The sequence below is a fragment of the Oncorhynchus kisutch genome, linkage group LG15, assembly GCF_002021735.2.
Source record: "Oncorhynchus kisutch isolate 150728-3 linkage group LG15, Okis_V2, whole genome shotgun sequence".
Classification (NCBI taxonomy): Eukaryota; Metazoa; Chordata; class Actinopteri; order Salmoniformes; family Salmonidae; genus Oncorhynchus; species Oncorhynchus kisutch.
In genome coordinates, this window is record NC_034188.2 from 39,221,647 (window position 1) to 39,238,792 (window position 17,146).

Genomic DNA, 17,146 nt, shown 5'->3' on the forward strand with positions numbered 1-17,146 from the left:
TGTACTGCTAGAGGCTGTCGCATCCCAGGCTATCGCAGCCGTTCGCGACCGGGAGACCCATGAGGCGGTGCACAATTTTCCCAGAATTGTCCGGGTTAGTGGAGGGTTTGGCCGGCCGGGATGTATTTGTCCCATCAACCTCTAGCGACTCCTTGTGGCAGGCCGGGCGCATGCATGCTGACTTCGGTTGCCAGTTGTATGGTGTTTCCCCTGACACATTGGTGCGGCTGGCTTCCGGGTTAAGCGAGCAGTGTGTCGAAGCAGTGTGGCTTGGCAGGGTCGTGTTTTCGAGGACGAGTGGCTCTCGAACTTCACCTCTCCCGAGTCCATATGGGAGTTGCAGTGATGGGACAAGACTAACTACCGATTGGATATCACAAAATAGGGGAAAACCATCTTACAGATCACATTCACACTTCTCCCGAAGTTGCATGGTATGCGTGCCATGGATGTTCTCACCACAAAACCAGGACAGTGATTCATACTAGTAAATTTGGTTTTAATAAGAAGAAATCTGTTTTATTAACAATAAAAACATGTGAAATGTAATGATATCATTAAATCGCCAGCATAAAAAAGACAATGCATTGCCTTCATTATAGTAGGCCTAGCGTAAGGGTAGCCTACAGAGGGTTTGGGTTTTAAAAATATGAAACGGAAATCAAACAATTGTTACAGGAGAATACGAGGTTCACCGGTATTCACTGATGTTCTCATCTCTTGTTTCATGATGGGCATGGACACATTTAGCCTACATCATGGAGGGGTTTGACGCATGTCCAAGGCATGGCTAAAATAATGTAGGCCTGCCTACAATACATAGATAAAAAGGGAATGTCAGCTCACTGTTTTGCTCCTCTCAAATGTTATATTTTAATATAGCTTGACCCAAACACTTTATCAACCGTCTTGACTAGCCTACTTGATTACATTGGGCAGGACAAAAAAGGAAGACTTCATTGAGAGAAGGGGAAGCTATGCTTGGTTTTAATCAAATAAAACGAAAATACTAGCACTGCCTGACATTAGCACTTTGGATCATGTTTTTAAGTACACGCTTAAAATATTTCTACCCTTCCCATCAGAGCGCGAGCTTGCTGATTTTACACAGGTAAATTGCCGAACATGGCATTAGGGCTGGAAATTGCCAGTGCGACAGTTTTTACGTGACAGAATTGCAAACTAACGTGCGTTTGACACTAGTGTCGCCTTAACGCCAGACGAAAATAGAGTCCCCAAAGTCATATCAAACTATTATGCCAATTTAAACCAATAGTGGTGTGTGGTCACCGAGATTATCATTTCAGCACCATTAGATTGGGACAGCGCCATCGCACAGCTTTGAGACAATCGATGTCCGATTTTAATTTTCACTGAATTTCCGTTTGGATATTTGGAAACAATATGGCTAAGTTAAAGTGAGTGCTCATGATCATCTTTATTCCCTAGTGGCACAGCAGTCTAAGGTGCTACATCTCAGTGCAAGAGGTGTCACTGCAGTCCCTGGTTCAAATCCAGGCTGCATCACATCCAGCCTTGATTGGGAGTCCCATAGGGCGGCGCACAATTGGCCCAGCATCGTCCGGGTTTGGCCGGGGTAGGCTGTCATTGTAAATAAGAATTTGTTCTTAACTGACTTGCCGAGTTAAATAAAAAAAAAATATAGTTTACTCATATATTAGCCTATCAGAACATTTTGTTAGCATGTTATGTAGCTTAACAACTGAATGTTGCTCTTCACTCACATAGTAGCCTGTCCTACTCCTGACCAAAAGCCTGTGACATGTCTGAATCAATGTGATTTTGTTTCACTGAATCGGTCTGTATATTTGGTTAATTGATCTCTGGCTGGGCAAATGGAGGTGGTAGCTCATTTATTTGTGTGCTCATCTATCACTGACCAGAAACATTTAGCTTGCAATAATGTAGCCTAAATCAAGTGTATTATTTTGATCTGGACTCTAGTTGCCTAATACAATCTGTCCATCATCAAGCTGTGAGTGTGTGTCCTGTTTTATCTATAACGTAACTTTGCCTTCTTTAATATAATCAAACACTCATTCATTCATGTCATGATGCAACACGAGTCATTCATGCCTTTAAGTAAAATCAAGCAGAGAGAGAGCCGTAGTAGGCTAAAAGGTGCGCAGACACATAGTTCATGTTTTATTCACATAGCACGGCAAGCCCGAGTCCCGCCCTGCGCGACTCAATTCACAGAATTGTGTTTGGGCTGAAAATGAGAACTCTAGTGGGGATTACAGACTGGGACAAGAACAAGTTGAAAGTGACTGTGGAGATGAGTGTCTGTGCGTGTGTGTTTGGTCTTAAACCAGAAGTCCTCACAAGGATGATAAAACAAGGAACATTTGGACAAGCGGCTACATTTCGCAGGTCAGCACAAGGCTATTTTAAGGCTTAGAGGTTAGGTTAAGGGTTACAACTGGAGTTAGGGGTTAGGGAAAACAAGACTTTGAATAGGAATAAATCAGGTCCGCGCAGGGATAGTAAAACAAACGTGTGTGTGTGTGTATACTGTATGTTTTGGTGTATGTATGTTTGGGTATGTGCCTGGGGCTGTGAGTATGTGTGTTTGCACTATATGGTGTTAAAAGGCCCTAACTTCTACAGAAGTAGAATCTTAATTTGATCACCCTGTTGGAAATGTTTTACTTTGAAATGTCAGACTTAATTTACTGAAAATGTATCAACCCCTACAAAAATGTCCATTAATTATAATGCGCATAATAATTCACATTTCCTGTTCTTGAAGGATTATTTTCCTGCTGTAGCAAACTGGCTCAAATTACGATCCCACATCCATGCTATACTTTTGAAATATGTGACAGTCGTGACTGATGATGCTGCAGTAGGTTGAAGGGCAGCAAAAACAGCATAACCATTTGCACTAGTAATAGGGGAGCTGTTAGAAAGGACAATTTATTCCTTGTTAACATAATAACTTCTTTTTGTGTCTAAGGAAGTAAAAAATGTTTTACAAAAATTAATCTATTGAGATGGTTTGTCCTAAAAGCTTGTAGTATTTATACTGAACAAAGATAGAAATGCAACAATTTCTAAGATTTTACAGAGTTACAGTTCATATAAGGAAATCAGTCAATGGAAATAAATAAATTAGGCCCTGATCTATGGGTTTCACATGACTGGGAATACAGATATGCATCTGTTGGTCACAGATACCATAAAAAGAAAAGGTTGAGGCGTGGATCAGAAAACCAGTCAGTATTTGATGTGACCACCATTTGCCTCATGCAGCTTCGACACATCTTCTTCACATAGAGTTGATCACGCTGTTGATTGTGGCCTGTGGAATTTTGTCCCACTCCTCTTCAATGGCTGTGCAAAGTTGATAGATATTTTGGCGGGAACTGGAATGCACTGTCGTACACGTTGATCCAGAGCATCCCAAACATGCTCAATGGGTGACATGTATGGTGAGTATGCAGACCATGGGAGAATTGGAACATTTTCAGCTTCCAGGAATTGTGTACATATCCTTGCGACATGGGGTCGTGCATTATCATGCTGAAACTTGAGGTGATGGCGGTGGATGAATGGCACAACAATGTGCCTTAGGTTCTCGTCATGGATTCTCTGTGCATTCAAATTGCCACCGATAAAATCCAATTGTGCTCGTTGTGTGTAGTTTATGCATGCCCATACCATAACCCCACCGCCACCATGGGGCACTCTGTTTACTATGTTGACATCAGCAAACTGCTCGCCCACACAAAGCCATACATGTGGTCTGCGGCTTGAGGCCAGGTGGACATACTGCCAAATTGTCTAAAATGACATTGGAAGTGGCTTATGGTAGAGAAATTAACATTCAGTTCTCTGGCAACCGCTCTGGAGGACATTTCTACCGTCTGCATGCCAATTCCACACTCCCTCAAAACTTGAGACATCTGTGGCATTGTGTTGTGTGGCAAAACGGCTCATTTTAGAGGGGCTTTTTATCCCCAGCACAAGGTTCACCTGTGTAATGATCATGCTGTTTAATCCTCTTCTTGGTATGCCACACCTGTCAGGTGGATGGATTATCTTGGCAAAGGAGAAATGCTCACTGACAGGAATGAAAGCACATTTGTGCACAACATTTTTGAGAAATAAGCTTTTTGTGCGTATGGAAAATGTCTGGGATTTTTTATTTCAGCTCATGAAACAAGGGACATACACTTTATATGTTGCGTTTCAATTTTTTTTCAGTGTATATTGGCAAACCCAAACTTAATTCCAGATTGATCTACCAAAAATAGGCAATCTATTTATCTTTTCATGGTTCAAAGAATGAGCCCTAGAAAGCCTGGTCCCATATCTTGTAGTGCTCCTGCCAACTCCATTGCTGTTATTGTCAAGCCAAACATAATAATTCCATAAGGAGTTGGCAAGAGAGCAGAAACCGATTGGCACCTAGTCTAAGCCCTAGACTTCTTGAGTAAGAATCTGCCGTGTCAAAACTTGAGGCCTACTGGCTGGTTAATGGATGTCAAGCTGATGTCAGGCAAAAAAAAATAGATTGTTCCTGCTGTGTTGTAGAAGGTATTAATTGACACCTTGGCATGTATCTAAATTATTAATAAAGTATGATAGAATGTTGATGTTTGCTCTGTGGAAGATGGACATAAGGATGTACTATTTCTGACCAGTAAAATAATATGTTTATATTTTGTTTCCTAGGAGATAACAATGGATGGCCCCATCTTTTTGACAAGTATTTTGGGATGCCCAACATCGACATCGGGACCAAGTCCGATAAATGTTGTAAGTACTGTATATGAAATTTCATAAATGTACTGTCTCCCCTTTCTCCAATAACTATTATGCTTATTACAGGTAAGTTGAGTCAAATGTTTTCAAAGAACCAATAAGCAAGTGCATTAGTGCAGAAAGACAACCATTCTGCCTACTGGATCAGTACTTTGAATTCTTTTTTTTAATCCATCCTTTTTGGCAGTTCTATAACTTCGCTACTCACAAGCAGTAATAGGGGAAAATTTCTTCAAGTCTTCTTGAGAGAAATACACCAAGCAAATGCAGTGCCTTCAGAAACTTTTCATACCCCTTGACTTATTCAACATTTTGATTTGTTACAACCTGAATTCAAAATTGGTGAAATTGATTGCTTTTCGCACCCATCTATCTACACACAATACCTACGCCCAATCCACAATGGCACAAAAGCCAAAACACAGGTACTCACACGCACCAACAAACATAGTAACAATAATGGACAGCCCAATGGAAAATAAAGGGCACATATATACAAATACTAATCAGTGGGAATAGGGGACAGGTGTGCGTGATGAAAGTTCCGTAGGGATCATGACAACAGCCTTATTGTCACGCCTTGGTCTTAGGTTTTTGTGTTTTCGTTATATATTTTGGTCAGGCCAGGGTGTGACATGGGTTTACGTGTTGTATTTCGTATTGGGGTTTGTAGTATTTGGGATCGCGGCTGATTAGGGGTGTTGTATAGGCTTGGCTGCCTGAGGCGGTTCTCAATCAGCTGTCAGGTGATTCTCGTTGCCTCTGATTGGGAACCGTATTTAGGTAGCCTGAGTTCGCTTTGTCTTTCGTGGGTGATTGTTCCTGTCTCTGTGTAGTTTCACCAGATAGGCTGTAATTAGGTTTCACGTTCCGTTTGTTGTTTTTGTATTTATTAGTTATTTCATGTATCGTCACCATTTCCTCATTAAAGATCATGATTAACCACCACGCTGCATTTCGGTCCGACTCTCTTTCGACAAACGAAGAACGCCGTTACACTTATTCTAAAATGTATTAAATCATATTTTTCCCTCGTCAATCAACACACAATACCACATAATGAAATTGTAGCAAATGTATACAAAAAAATAATATTATGACATTTACATAAGTATTCAGACCTTTTACTCAGAACTTTGTTGAAGCACCTTCGTCAGCGATTACAGCCTTGAGTCTTCTTGGGTATGACGCTACAAGCTTGGCACACCTGTATTTGGGAATTTCCCCCATTCTTCTCTGCCGTTCCACTTAAGCTCTGTGAAGTTGGATGGGGAGCGTTGCAGCACAACTATTTTTAGGTCTCTCCAGAAATGTTCAATCAGTTTCAAGTCCGGGCTCTGGCCGGGCCACTCAAGGACATTCAGAGACTTGTCCCGAAGCCAGTCCTGCGTTGACTTGGCTGTGTGCTTAGGGTTGTTGTCCTGTTGGAAGGTGAATATTCGCCCCAGTCGGAGGTCCTGAGCGCTCTGGAGCAGGTTTTCGTCAAGGATCTCGATGTACTTTGCTCCGTTCATCTTTCACACGATCTTGACTAGTCTCCGGTCCCTGCTTCTGAAAAACATCCCCACAACATGATGCTGCCACCACCATGCTTAACCGTAGGGATGATGGCACGCATGGCATTCAGGTCAAAGAGTTCAATCGTGGTTTCATCAGACCAGAGAATCTTGCTTCTCATGGTCTGAGAGTCCTTTAGGTGTCTTTTGGCAAACTCCAAGCGGGCTGTCATGTGCATTTCACTGAGGAGTGACTTCCGTCTGGCCACTCTACCGTAAAGGCCTGATTGGTGGAGTGCTGCAGAGATGGTTGTCCTTTTGGACGGTTCTCCCATCTCTACGGAGGAACTCTGGAGCTCTGTCAGAATAACCATCGGGTTCTTGGTCACCTCCCTGACCAAGGACCTTCTCCCCTGATTGCTCAATTTGGCCAGGCAGCCAGCTCTAGGAAGAATGTTGGTGGTTCCTAACCTATTCAATTTAAGAATGATGTAGGCCACTGTGTTCTTGGGGACCTTCAATGTTGCAGAAATGGTATCCTTTCCTAGATCTGTGCCCCGACACAATCCTCTCATAGCTTGGTTACTGCACTGACATGCACAATCAACTTTTGGACCTTATATAGGCATGTGCCTTTCCAAATCATGCCCAATTAATTGAACTTACCACAGGTGGACTCCAATCAAGTTGCAGAATCATCTCAAGAATGGTCAATGGAAAAATACAAACCTCCAAACTAGCTTCAATGCCATACAACACTCTTTCAATGGCCTCCAAATGTTCTTAAATGCTAGTAAAACTAAATGCATGCTCTTCAACCGATCGCTGCCCGCACATCCACCCGCCCGACTAGCATTACTACTCTGGACAGTTCTGACTTAGAAAATGTGGACAACTACAATTATCTAGGTGTCTGGTTAGACACTAGTTAATGTGAGTCCTTCCAGACTCACATTAAGCATCTCCAATCCGAAATGATGTCTAGAATCTGCTTCCTATTTCGCAACAAAGCCTCCTTCACTCATGCTGCCAAACATACCCTCTAAAACTGACTATCCTACCGATCCTGACTTCGGCGATGTCATTTACAAAATAGCCTCCAACACTCTACTCAGCAAATTGGATGTAGTCTATCACAGTGCCATCCGTTTTGTCACTAAGGCCCCATATACTACCCACCACTGCGACCTGTATGCTCTCGTTGGCTGGCCCTCGCTACATATCCGTCGCCAAACTCACTGGCTCCAGGTTATCTATAAGTCTTTGCTAGGTAAAGCCCCACCTTATCTCAGCTCACCGGTCACCATAGCAACACCCACCCGTAGCACGCACTCCAGCAGGTATATTTCACTGGTCATCCCCAAAGCCTTTCCTTCCAGTTCTCTGCTGCCAATGACTGTAACGAATTGTGAAAGTCACTGAAACTGGAGACTTATATCTCCCTCACTAACTATAAGCATCAGCTGTCAGAGCAGATTACCTTTCACTACACCTGTACACAGCCCATCTGTAAATAGCCCACCCAACTACCTCATCCCCATATATATATTTTTGTTGTTGCTCTTTTGCACCCCAGTATCTCTACTTACACATCATAATCTGCACATCTATCACTCCAGTGTTAACGCTAAATTGTAATTATTTCGCCACTATGGCCTATTTATCACCTTACCTCCTTAATCTTACTACATTTTCACAGACTGTATATAGATTTTTCTATTGCCTTATAGACTGTACGTCTGTTTATCCCATGTGTAACTCTGTTGTTTTTGTCGCACTGCTTTGCTTTATCTTGGCCAGGTCGTAGTTGTAAATTAGAACTTGTTCTCAACTGGCCTACCTGGTTATATAAAGGTGAAATAATAAAAAATGGAAAGAAACAGGATGCACCTGAGCTTGAATCCATTTTAGAATAAGGCTAACAAAATGTGGGAAAAGTAAATGTTAGATGTCCGAATGTTAGAATAAACTTTGACAGCAATTACAGCTTTATGTCTTTCTGGGTAAGTCTCTAAGAGAGATCTGGATTGTACACTTATTTAACTAGGCAAGTCAGTTAAGAACAAATTCCTATTTATAATGACATCCTAGGAACAGTGGGTTAACTGCCTTGTTCAGGGGCAGAACAACAGATTGTTTGTTATCTTGTCAGGTAAGGGATTTGATCTTGCAACCTTTCGGTTACTGGCCCAACGCTCTAATCACTAGGCTACCTGCAGCCCCAATATTTGCACCTTATTATTTTTTTAATTCTTCGAGCTCTGTCAAGTTGGTTGTTGATCATTGGTAGACAGCTATTTAAGTTTTCCCATAGATTTAAAAGCCGATTTAAGACACAACAAACTTGGCCACTCGGGAACATTCAATGTCGTCTTGGTAGTCTAGGAGGAAGGCCATAAAAGGTAGGCCAGCCGATAGAGATTTGTCTTAAGGTCTGTTTTAATAGCAACCTGAGTTTATCAGGAAATTAGTTCCATGGGCGTGGGAGGAAAAAGCACGGCCCCCCGTTATTCGGAGCTTGGTCCTGGGGGCATGGAGCAGTTTTGCATGGCTTGAACGGAGGGTGCGTGGAGGTTCATAGGGGGAGAGTAGGTCTGACAGGTAGGTGGGGCTGACGCCATTTAGGGCTTTGTAGACAAGGAGGATAATTTTATAGTCAATTATTTGAGGAACAGGTAGCCAATGGAGAACAGCAAGGATAGGGGTGATGTGAGTAGACTTTTTAGTTTGTGTCAGAATCCAAGAGGCACTGTTTTGGATGAGCTGTAGTTTATGAATTGAATTTGAAGGCAGGCCCCCCAAGTACTGTGTTCCCATAATTCTGGAGAAAATGAATGCATGGCTTAGCCTTTCTGCGTCAGATGTGGTGAGAGATTTAGGTGGGAGATGTTCTTCAAGTGAAAGAATGACGTTTTAAAGACGTGACTACTGTGGGCATTGAAATAGAGTGTGGGGTCAAATTTCATACCCAAATTAGTGATGGCTGAGGAGAGGGGGATGATGTGTCCATGTAGTGGGGTAATAATTATCATATATGCATATTATATACACCTCACATGCGACTCGTAATGAGACTATGCAATTAATGTTAACAAAGTCTATTAAATGAGGTATGATTGGGGGTTGGAGAGACAATACAGAGATGGCTGAATTCCTGAGAAGAAAACAACTTTTTTTATAAGTGCTGATAAGAAGAGTCACTTTTGGGGCTGCCCTACAGCCATCCATGACAGGCGGATGCTGCAGGAGTTGGTGGTCTGCTGGGTGGTGCCTATCAGCCTCTGTCGTGCTGCTGCTGAGTTGGAGGAAGCTGTTCTGAATCCAATATTTTACTTCTTCCAGTCAGTTGGACAATGTTGACAGAGCAGATGTTGTGTCAGGCTTTGTTTCAACGTACACCTGTGTGTCGTCTGCATAGCAGTGGAATTGGACACTGTGCTGTCTGAAGATCTGGATAAGTGGGAGCAAGTAAAGCAGGAAGAGGACAGGTCCCAATACCGACCCCTTGTGGGACACTGCAGGTTAAGGTGGACTCCTCTGATTTTGCCTCACCTAGGGTGATGTACTGCTTGCGGTTTGAGAGGTAGGAGGTGAACCAGTTAAGTGCAGTCCCACAAATGGCAGTGTGCTCTCTGATGCACCGAGGTCCAGAATAATCAAGATGGTGGAGGATCCTGTATCTGCAGCATTGAGCATTTCATTTACAACCTTCACCAGGGCTGTCTCAGTACTGAACATGAGTGTAAAGCCAGATGGGAGAGCCTGATAAAGCTTGTAAGCACTGAGGTGCAAGTGAAGCCGTGGGTTATGAGCCAGCGTGGGGTTGGGGGATACAATGTTTTGTTGAATTGCGTTGATTTTAGCCTTGAATAACTGCATTGTTCGGTACTTGTTCTGGGAGGGCGTCTGTAGGGTGGAGGAGGCGACTGATGGTAGAAAACAAGGTCCTGGGATTTCCTCAGTCATAGTCTTTAATGGCAGAGTGGTCTTCTTTTAGTGATTTGAAATACATGACATGTTATCTCATTTAGCAGACACCCTTATCCAGAGCAACTTATAGTAGTGAGTGCATACATATTCATACTGATCCCCTGTGGGAATCAAACCCACAATCCTGTCGTTGCAAGCGCGATGCTCAACCAACTGAGCCACACAGGAAATAGCATGCTTGGTGGTCATTATAGGCCAGTAGGTGGACAGTAAGGCCAGTACTTCTCAACAGACGTTCTAAACTGAGGCCGTGGGTCTTCATGCTGCGCAGCTCTTCTGGGAACCATGGGGAGGACCATTGGAAGGGTGCTTTACATGTTTTTTCAGGGGCAAGGCTGTTGCTTTGAGTGCTATTATATAGGTAGACCATTTCATCAGGGGTGGAGTCAAGGCAGTCAGTCAGCCAGTCTCCTGGAAGAGGGATGTGTCAAGGGACTTGATGTTTCTGAATTTAATATTGTGCTTGGGGCTGAAGTGAAGGAGTACTCACAGACATCGTCACGGCCCTTTGGTCAGATACACCTAGCTCATGTACATCTAGGACTTCTCCAGTGATGAGGTTTAGTTGTATAACTGTTGGGTTCACCTTGGGGCCATGGTAGGGGCTGTACCAAATGTTGCTGTATTATAATAATTGATTATGCTTATGTTGTATTAATAGAAGGGGGAGAGTTATAAGACCCCTCCCTCTTTAAATTTATCGGGTCCTAGACTACAGATGAACAGAATATATATATATATATATATATATATATATATATATATATATATATATATATATATATATTCATTATAAGGTTTAATATTGTTCCACAATTATTTTCTAGTCTCTTCTTCTTATGAAGAAATGGTCTGGGGGATGTGTGAATTATGGCAGTCAATACAGGGTGTCTGTGACGAAAGAACCCTGCAGGGGAGTGAAAGAGAAAGGAGACTAGTCAGACATTCCACTATAAATCAACTTGGGGAGTGGACATTTACTGCTGAGCCTTTAGATAACACTGAATTGTGTGTATGGATGGGATTGGTCTCATGAGTAGAAGGTAATGATGTAGGCATTGACATCACTAAGGCTGGGCTTTGGGATTAATAAAATAACTTGGACCCTTGACTATTTTCCAGAACTTACTCGGAAACATGCGTGCTATGTTCCTGTTGTCAACTTCTGTCTGTAATTGCATTAATAAAGATGATTGATTTAATTGATTGATTTAATTAAAGATATTGTCTGAATGCTAATTTCACCAATGAGCCAATAATTGACAAGGAACAAGGAACAAACCCCAACATAACCACGATTGTGTGTGGGGACATTGACATGCTGTACCAGTCAAACACGTTCAGGAAGTCAGTAGCAGAGGAGCATTTTGTTGAATCAATGTGAACGAAATCACCTAGGATTACAACATTGGAGAGGGAAGGACACAGAGGTGATCAGCTCAGAAAACTCTGTTACAAGATAAGTATCACAGTGAGAGAACTGGGAGTCTTCATTCTAAAAGCCATGTACTCACTTAATAAAGGCTGCAGGGGCAGGCAACATTTTCAGATCAAAACAGTTGGTGGACAACAGCAAGACCACCACCCCTGCCATGGGCACAAGCTGTTTCAAGATATTTAGTTTCATTGAGTAGGTTTAAATGACCATTTCTGTGCCATGTTTTCCCGTCAAACATATTAGTCCCAGGTCATTGTCAGTGATAAACTATTGTACTAGTAGAGACTTATTTGTTAGAGACTATACATTCAACAGTGCCTAGTCTTAAAAGGGCCTCCGATAGAGGTGGTACATGGACTTTTTTAACAGGCCGCAGAGTCAGAATCTATGCTGTATAGAGAAAGGGAGACATACAGTTCTGTGTGGACTGTTTTATGGATGGATTCGTACCAGCCTGTGAGCTTTTCTGTACTATAGAAATTGAAAAAGTCACTTTTTTTTGCTACATACTCAGGGTTTGTTTAATCCTCTTGAGTAAAATATGCGAGTGAGTGTCCCCCATTTCTGTACTTTGTAGTCCTCAGGAGATAGTAGGTGAGACACTTCAATGCAGGTATTAAAAATAAAACAAAAAATATATACTTTGTTGGTGGCAGGAAAGTCCAATTGCTTAACTGATTTTAACATTGAGGTTCATAATTACTACATTAAAATGATCAGTACTTGATTAGCTACTCAAAAACAAAAGGTTATTCAGGAAAAAAATTCACATTTTAAATTGTGTTAGTTTAAATTTAAACTAAATTGCAACTAAAATAGCAGAGCAATACTGCCCTACAAAGGCAAAACGCAGTAACTACTAATTTGGTTAAAAGTATTTCATCTGTTCTAATAGCCAGGTATATTATCTGATTAATGTGGTATTCCTGACACTAGAACAAGCCAGGTGATAAGAATATATCATTAAGTATCAGAAATTGCTGTCTGCCTAGACAGAAAAAGACTTTGAAGTCAGATTTTGCTTAAAAGAAAATTACGCAGTGCTGCATTTTCCCTTTGTACGGCAGAATAAGCCTAAATTGCCATAAAGGCACCATGGCAACCATGGAATCAAATGGACAATAAGAGTATCACATTTATATAGTCCCAGTCGGTATTAGATACGGTGCCTTCAGAAAGTATTCATACCCCTTGACTTATTCTACATTTTGTTGTTGTGTTGTTATGTGTTAATAACATTTAGACTACGTTACCCAGCAGGCTATGTGTGCGCGGGAGTTGGTTAAAGAATGCCTTGCATGGCTAAACATGGACTTTTCTAGCTGAAGTACATGTTCATTAAACGTAGTTAAACCTACGCCCCTGTTTGTCATTATATAAGGAACAAACATAACAGTTGTGACAGCCTGAATTTAAAATGGATTAAATCATTTTTTTCTCTCACCCATCTACACATAATACTCTATAATGATAAAGTGAAAATATGTTTTTAGAAATGTTTGCAAATCTATAAAAATGTAATGGATATATATCTAATTTACATAAGTATTCACACCACTGAGTCAATACATGTTAGAATCACCTTAGCACACCTGGATTATACAATATTTGCACATTATACTTAAAACAAATTAGTCTAGCTCTGTCGAGGTGTTTGTTGTTCATTTCTAGTCAACCATTTTCAAGTCTTGCCATAGATTTTCAAGCAAATTTAAGACAAAACTAACTCGGCCAATGGGGAACATTCAATGCCGTCTTGGTAAGCAACTGTATAGTTTGCCTTGTGTTTTAAGTTATTGTTTGTACTGAAAGGTGAATTTGTCTTCCACTGCAGACTGAACCAGGTTTTTGCATGTGCTTAGCTCTAGTCCATTTCATTTTTATCCTAAAATAGTCCCTAGTCCTTGCTGATGACAAGCATACCCATAACATGATGCAGCCACCACTAGGCTTGAAAATATGATGTAGAACTTGGCGTGTGTTGGATTTGCCCCAAACATAATGCTTTGTATTCAGCTTTTTTTCAGTTTTACTTAATGCCTTAATGCAAACAGGATGTATGTTTTGGAATATTTTTTATTTTGTACAGGCTTCCTTCTTTTCACTAAATAATTTAGGTTAGTATTGTGGAGCAACTAAAATGTTGTTGATCCATCCTCTCCTATCACATACATTAAACTCAAACTGTTTTAAAGTCACCAGTGGCCTCATGGTGAAATCCCTGAGCGTTTTCCTTCCTCTCCGGCAAATGAGTTAGGAAGGACACCTGTATCTTTGCAGTGACTGGGTGTATTGATACACCATCCGAAGTATAATTACAAACTTCACTATGCTCAAAGGGATATTCAATGTCTGCATTTTTTTTTACCCATCTACCAATAAGTGCCCTTCTCTGCAAGGCTTCGGAAAACCTCCCTGGCCTTTGTGGTTGACTCTGTGTTTGAAATGTACTGCTCGACTGAGGGACCTTACAGATAATTGTATGTGTGGGGTACAGAGATGAGGTAGTTATTCAAAAATCATGTTAAACACTATTATTGCACACATAGTGAGTCCATGTAACGTGTGACATTTTTACTCATTAACTGATTTAGGTTTGCCACAACAAAGGGGTTGAATACTTATTAGTTCAAGACAGCTTTTCATTTTTTCTTAAAATTGTAAAAAATCCTTAACATCAATTCCACATTATGGGGTATTGTGTATTGTGTGACACAAAATCTAAATTTAATCAATTTTAAATTCACACTAAACACCAAACTGTGGAAAAGGTCTAGAGGTTTGAATACTTTCAGAAGGCACTGTAGAACGCCGCGTCCCGCCTGCCTGTGGCTCAAAAGCAAATACTTGACCTTTTTCAAACAATATTTTTGTTGACTTTTATTTTTTATTTAGTTACAAAACTACATTTACGGAAAGTACACATCTAAAGATTAGTTTTCAACATTGCCTGCTCCTGAGCATTCTCACTACTTCGAAAAAAACGTAATTCGAAAAAAGTAATATTGTAGGGCTTCTCTCATGGCCCTTCTCATGACAGTGCTGGCAGCCACGTGAATGAGTGCTAGCTAGCTACTGACCGGAACATTAAGCAAGCCAAGACCAACACCACAAAAAAACTGAATATATACAGTAGCTACAAGTAGTGAGTGGAGTTACAAACAGACTATACTAAACAAGTTAAATGTCTTACCTGTATTTAATGTTTTCCACACACATAGCTACTTGTAGCCTACTTGGACACATTTCACACTCTCTCATGCCGAATAGACTGAAGCCACAGGGCTCTTCTTGCATGCTCTATTTCCTTTCGTGGGAGCATTGAGAAACTGTGGGTCCGGATTTTTTACCTGGTTACATGTACAGTCGTGGCCAAAAGTTTTGAGAATGACACAAATATTAATTTCCACAAAGTTTGCTGCTTCAGTGTCTTTAGATATTTTTTGTCAGATGTTACTATGGAATACTGAAGTATAATTACAAGCATTTCATAAGTGTCAAAGGGTTTTATTGACAATTACATGAAGTTGATGCAAAGAGTCAATATTTGCAGTGTTGACCCTTCTTTTTCAAGACCTCTGCAATCCGCCCTGGCATGCTGTCAATTAACTTCTAAACCACATCCTGACTGATGGCAGCCCATTCTTGCATAATCAATGCTTGGAGTTTGTCAGAATTTGTGGGGTTTTGTTTGTCCACCCACCTCTTGAGGATTGACCAAAAGTTCTCAATTGGATTAAGGTATGGGGAGTATCCTTGACCTTGGACCCCAAAAAAATCTATATTTTGTTCCACGAGCCACTTAGTTATCATTTTCTTCCTTATGGCAAGGTGCTCCATCATGCTGGAAATGGCATTGTTCGTCACCAAACTGTTCCTAGAGGGTTGGAAGAAGTTGCTCTCGGAGGATGTGTTGGTACCATTCTTTATTCATGTCTGTGTTCTTAGGAAAGATTGTGAGTGGGCCCACTCCCTTGGCTGAGAAGCAACCCCACACATGAGTAGTCTCAGGATGCTGTACTGTTGGCATGACACAGGACTGATGGTAGGGATCACCTAGTCTTCTCCGGACAAGCTTTTTTCCAGATGCCCCAAACAATCGGAAAGGGGGTTCATCAGAGAAAATGACTTTACCCCAGTCCTCAGCAGTCCAATCCCTGTACCTTTTGCAGAATATCAGTCTGTCCCTGATGTTTTTCCTGGAGAGAAGTGGCTTCTTTGCTGCCCTTCTTGACACCAGGCCATACTCCAAATGTCTTCGCCTCACTGTGCGTGCAGATGGACTCACAACTGCCTGCTGCCATTCCTGAGCAAGCTCTGTACTTGTGGTGCCCCTATTCCGCAGCTGAATAAACTTTAGGAGACTGTCCTGGCACTTGCTGGACTTCCTTGGGTGCCCTGAAGCCTTCTTCCCAACAATTGAACCACTCTCCTTGAAGTTCTTGAAGATCCGATAAATGGTTGATTTAGGTGCAATCTTACTGGCAGCGATATCCTTGCCTGTGTAGCCCTTTTGTCCAAACCAATGATGACGGAACGTGTTTCTTTGCAGGTAACCATGGTTGACAGAGGAAGAACAATGATTCCAAGCACCATCCTCCTTTTGAAGCTTCCAGTCTGTTATTCAAACTCAATCAGCATGACAGAGTGATCTCCAGCCTTGTCCTCGTCAACACTCACACCTGTGTTAATGAGAGAATCACTGACATGATGTCAGCTGGTCCTTTTTTAGCAGGGCTGAAATGCTGTGGAAATGTTTTTGGGGGATTCAGTTCATTTGCATGGCAAAGAGGGACTTTGTAATTAATTGCAATTCAACAATTACCCTTCATAACATTCTGGAGTATATGCAAATTGCCATCATACAAACTGAGTCAGCAGACTTTGTGAAAATTAATATTTGTGTAATTCTCAACACTTTTGGCCACGTCTGTACATTGAACAACATCAGCTTTTCTGAAAATATTATATTATTACAAAAATGTACGAAGTTTGCTCTTTAACAATGGGGTTCAATAGGAAAGAATGTTTCTTTTCTCTAATTTGTGGGCGTGGTCGAGGGGAATTACGTGAATATCGCCTTGGAGTATTGGACCTTTCATCGAATGTGCATATAGCACTCTGTGTAGGATGTGGGTCGTGCTTATGCTCAATTGGTACTCTTCAAAAGTATTGGACCCAAAAACACAATCCCAGTCCATTTGCTATCATTAACGTTTAGATTAAAAAAATGAATAGATTTGGTGGATAGTTATTTTGACCTCCCCACATTAGAATTGGAAGAGGAAGTGTAAACTAACATAGCCTATTAGATAGAAAGCTAACTCCATTTTCACTAAGAGCAGCTGATTAGATGGTTAAACAAAGGTTAGCCATGTGTTGGCAAAAATGAATGTCCAAGCCAGTGCTTGTCTATTCATGGGTGCTTTTT

The 17,146-nt window shown here is 41.3% G+C and overlaps 1 protein-coding gene across 1 annotated transcript in view; it reads left to right on the top strand.

The window, feature by feature from the left end:
- LOC109905283 (relaxin receptor 1) overlaps nucleotides 1-17,146 on the top strand; it is a 55,540-nt gene that overhangs the window by 3,418 nt on the left and 34,976 nt on the right. The window contains exon 2 of the mRNA XM_020502564.2: nucleotides 4,702-4,785. Coding sequence (XP_020358153.1) covers nucleotides 4,702-4,785 — 84 coding nt within the window. The remainder of the gene's footprint in view (nucleotides 1-4,701; nucleotides 4,786-17,146) is intronic.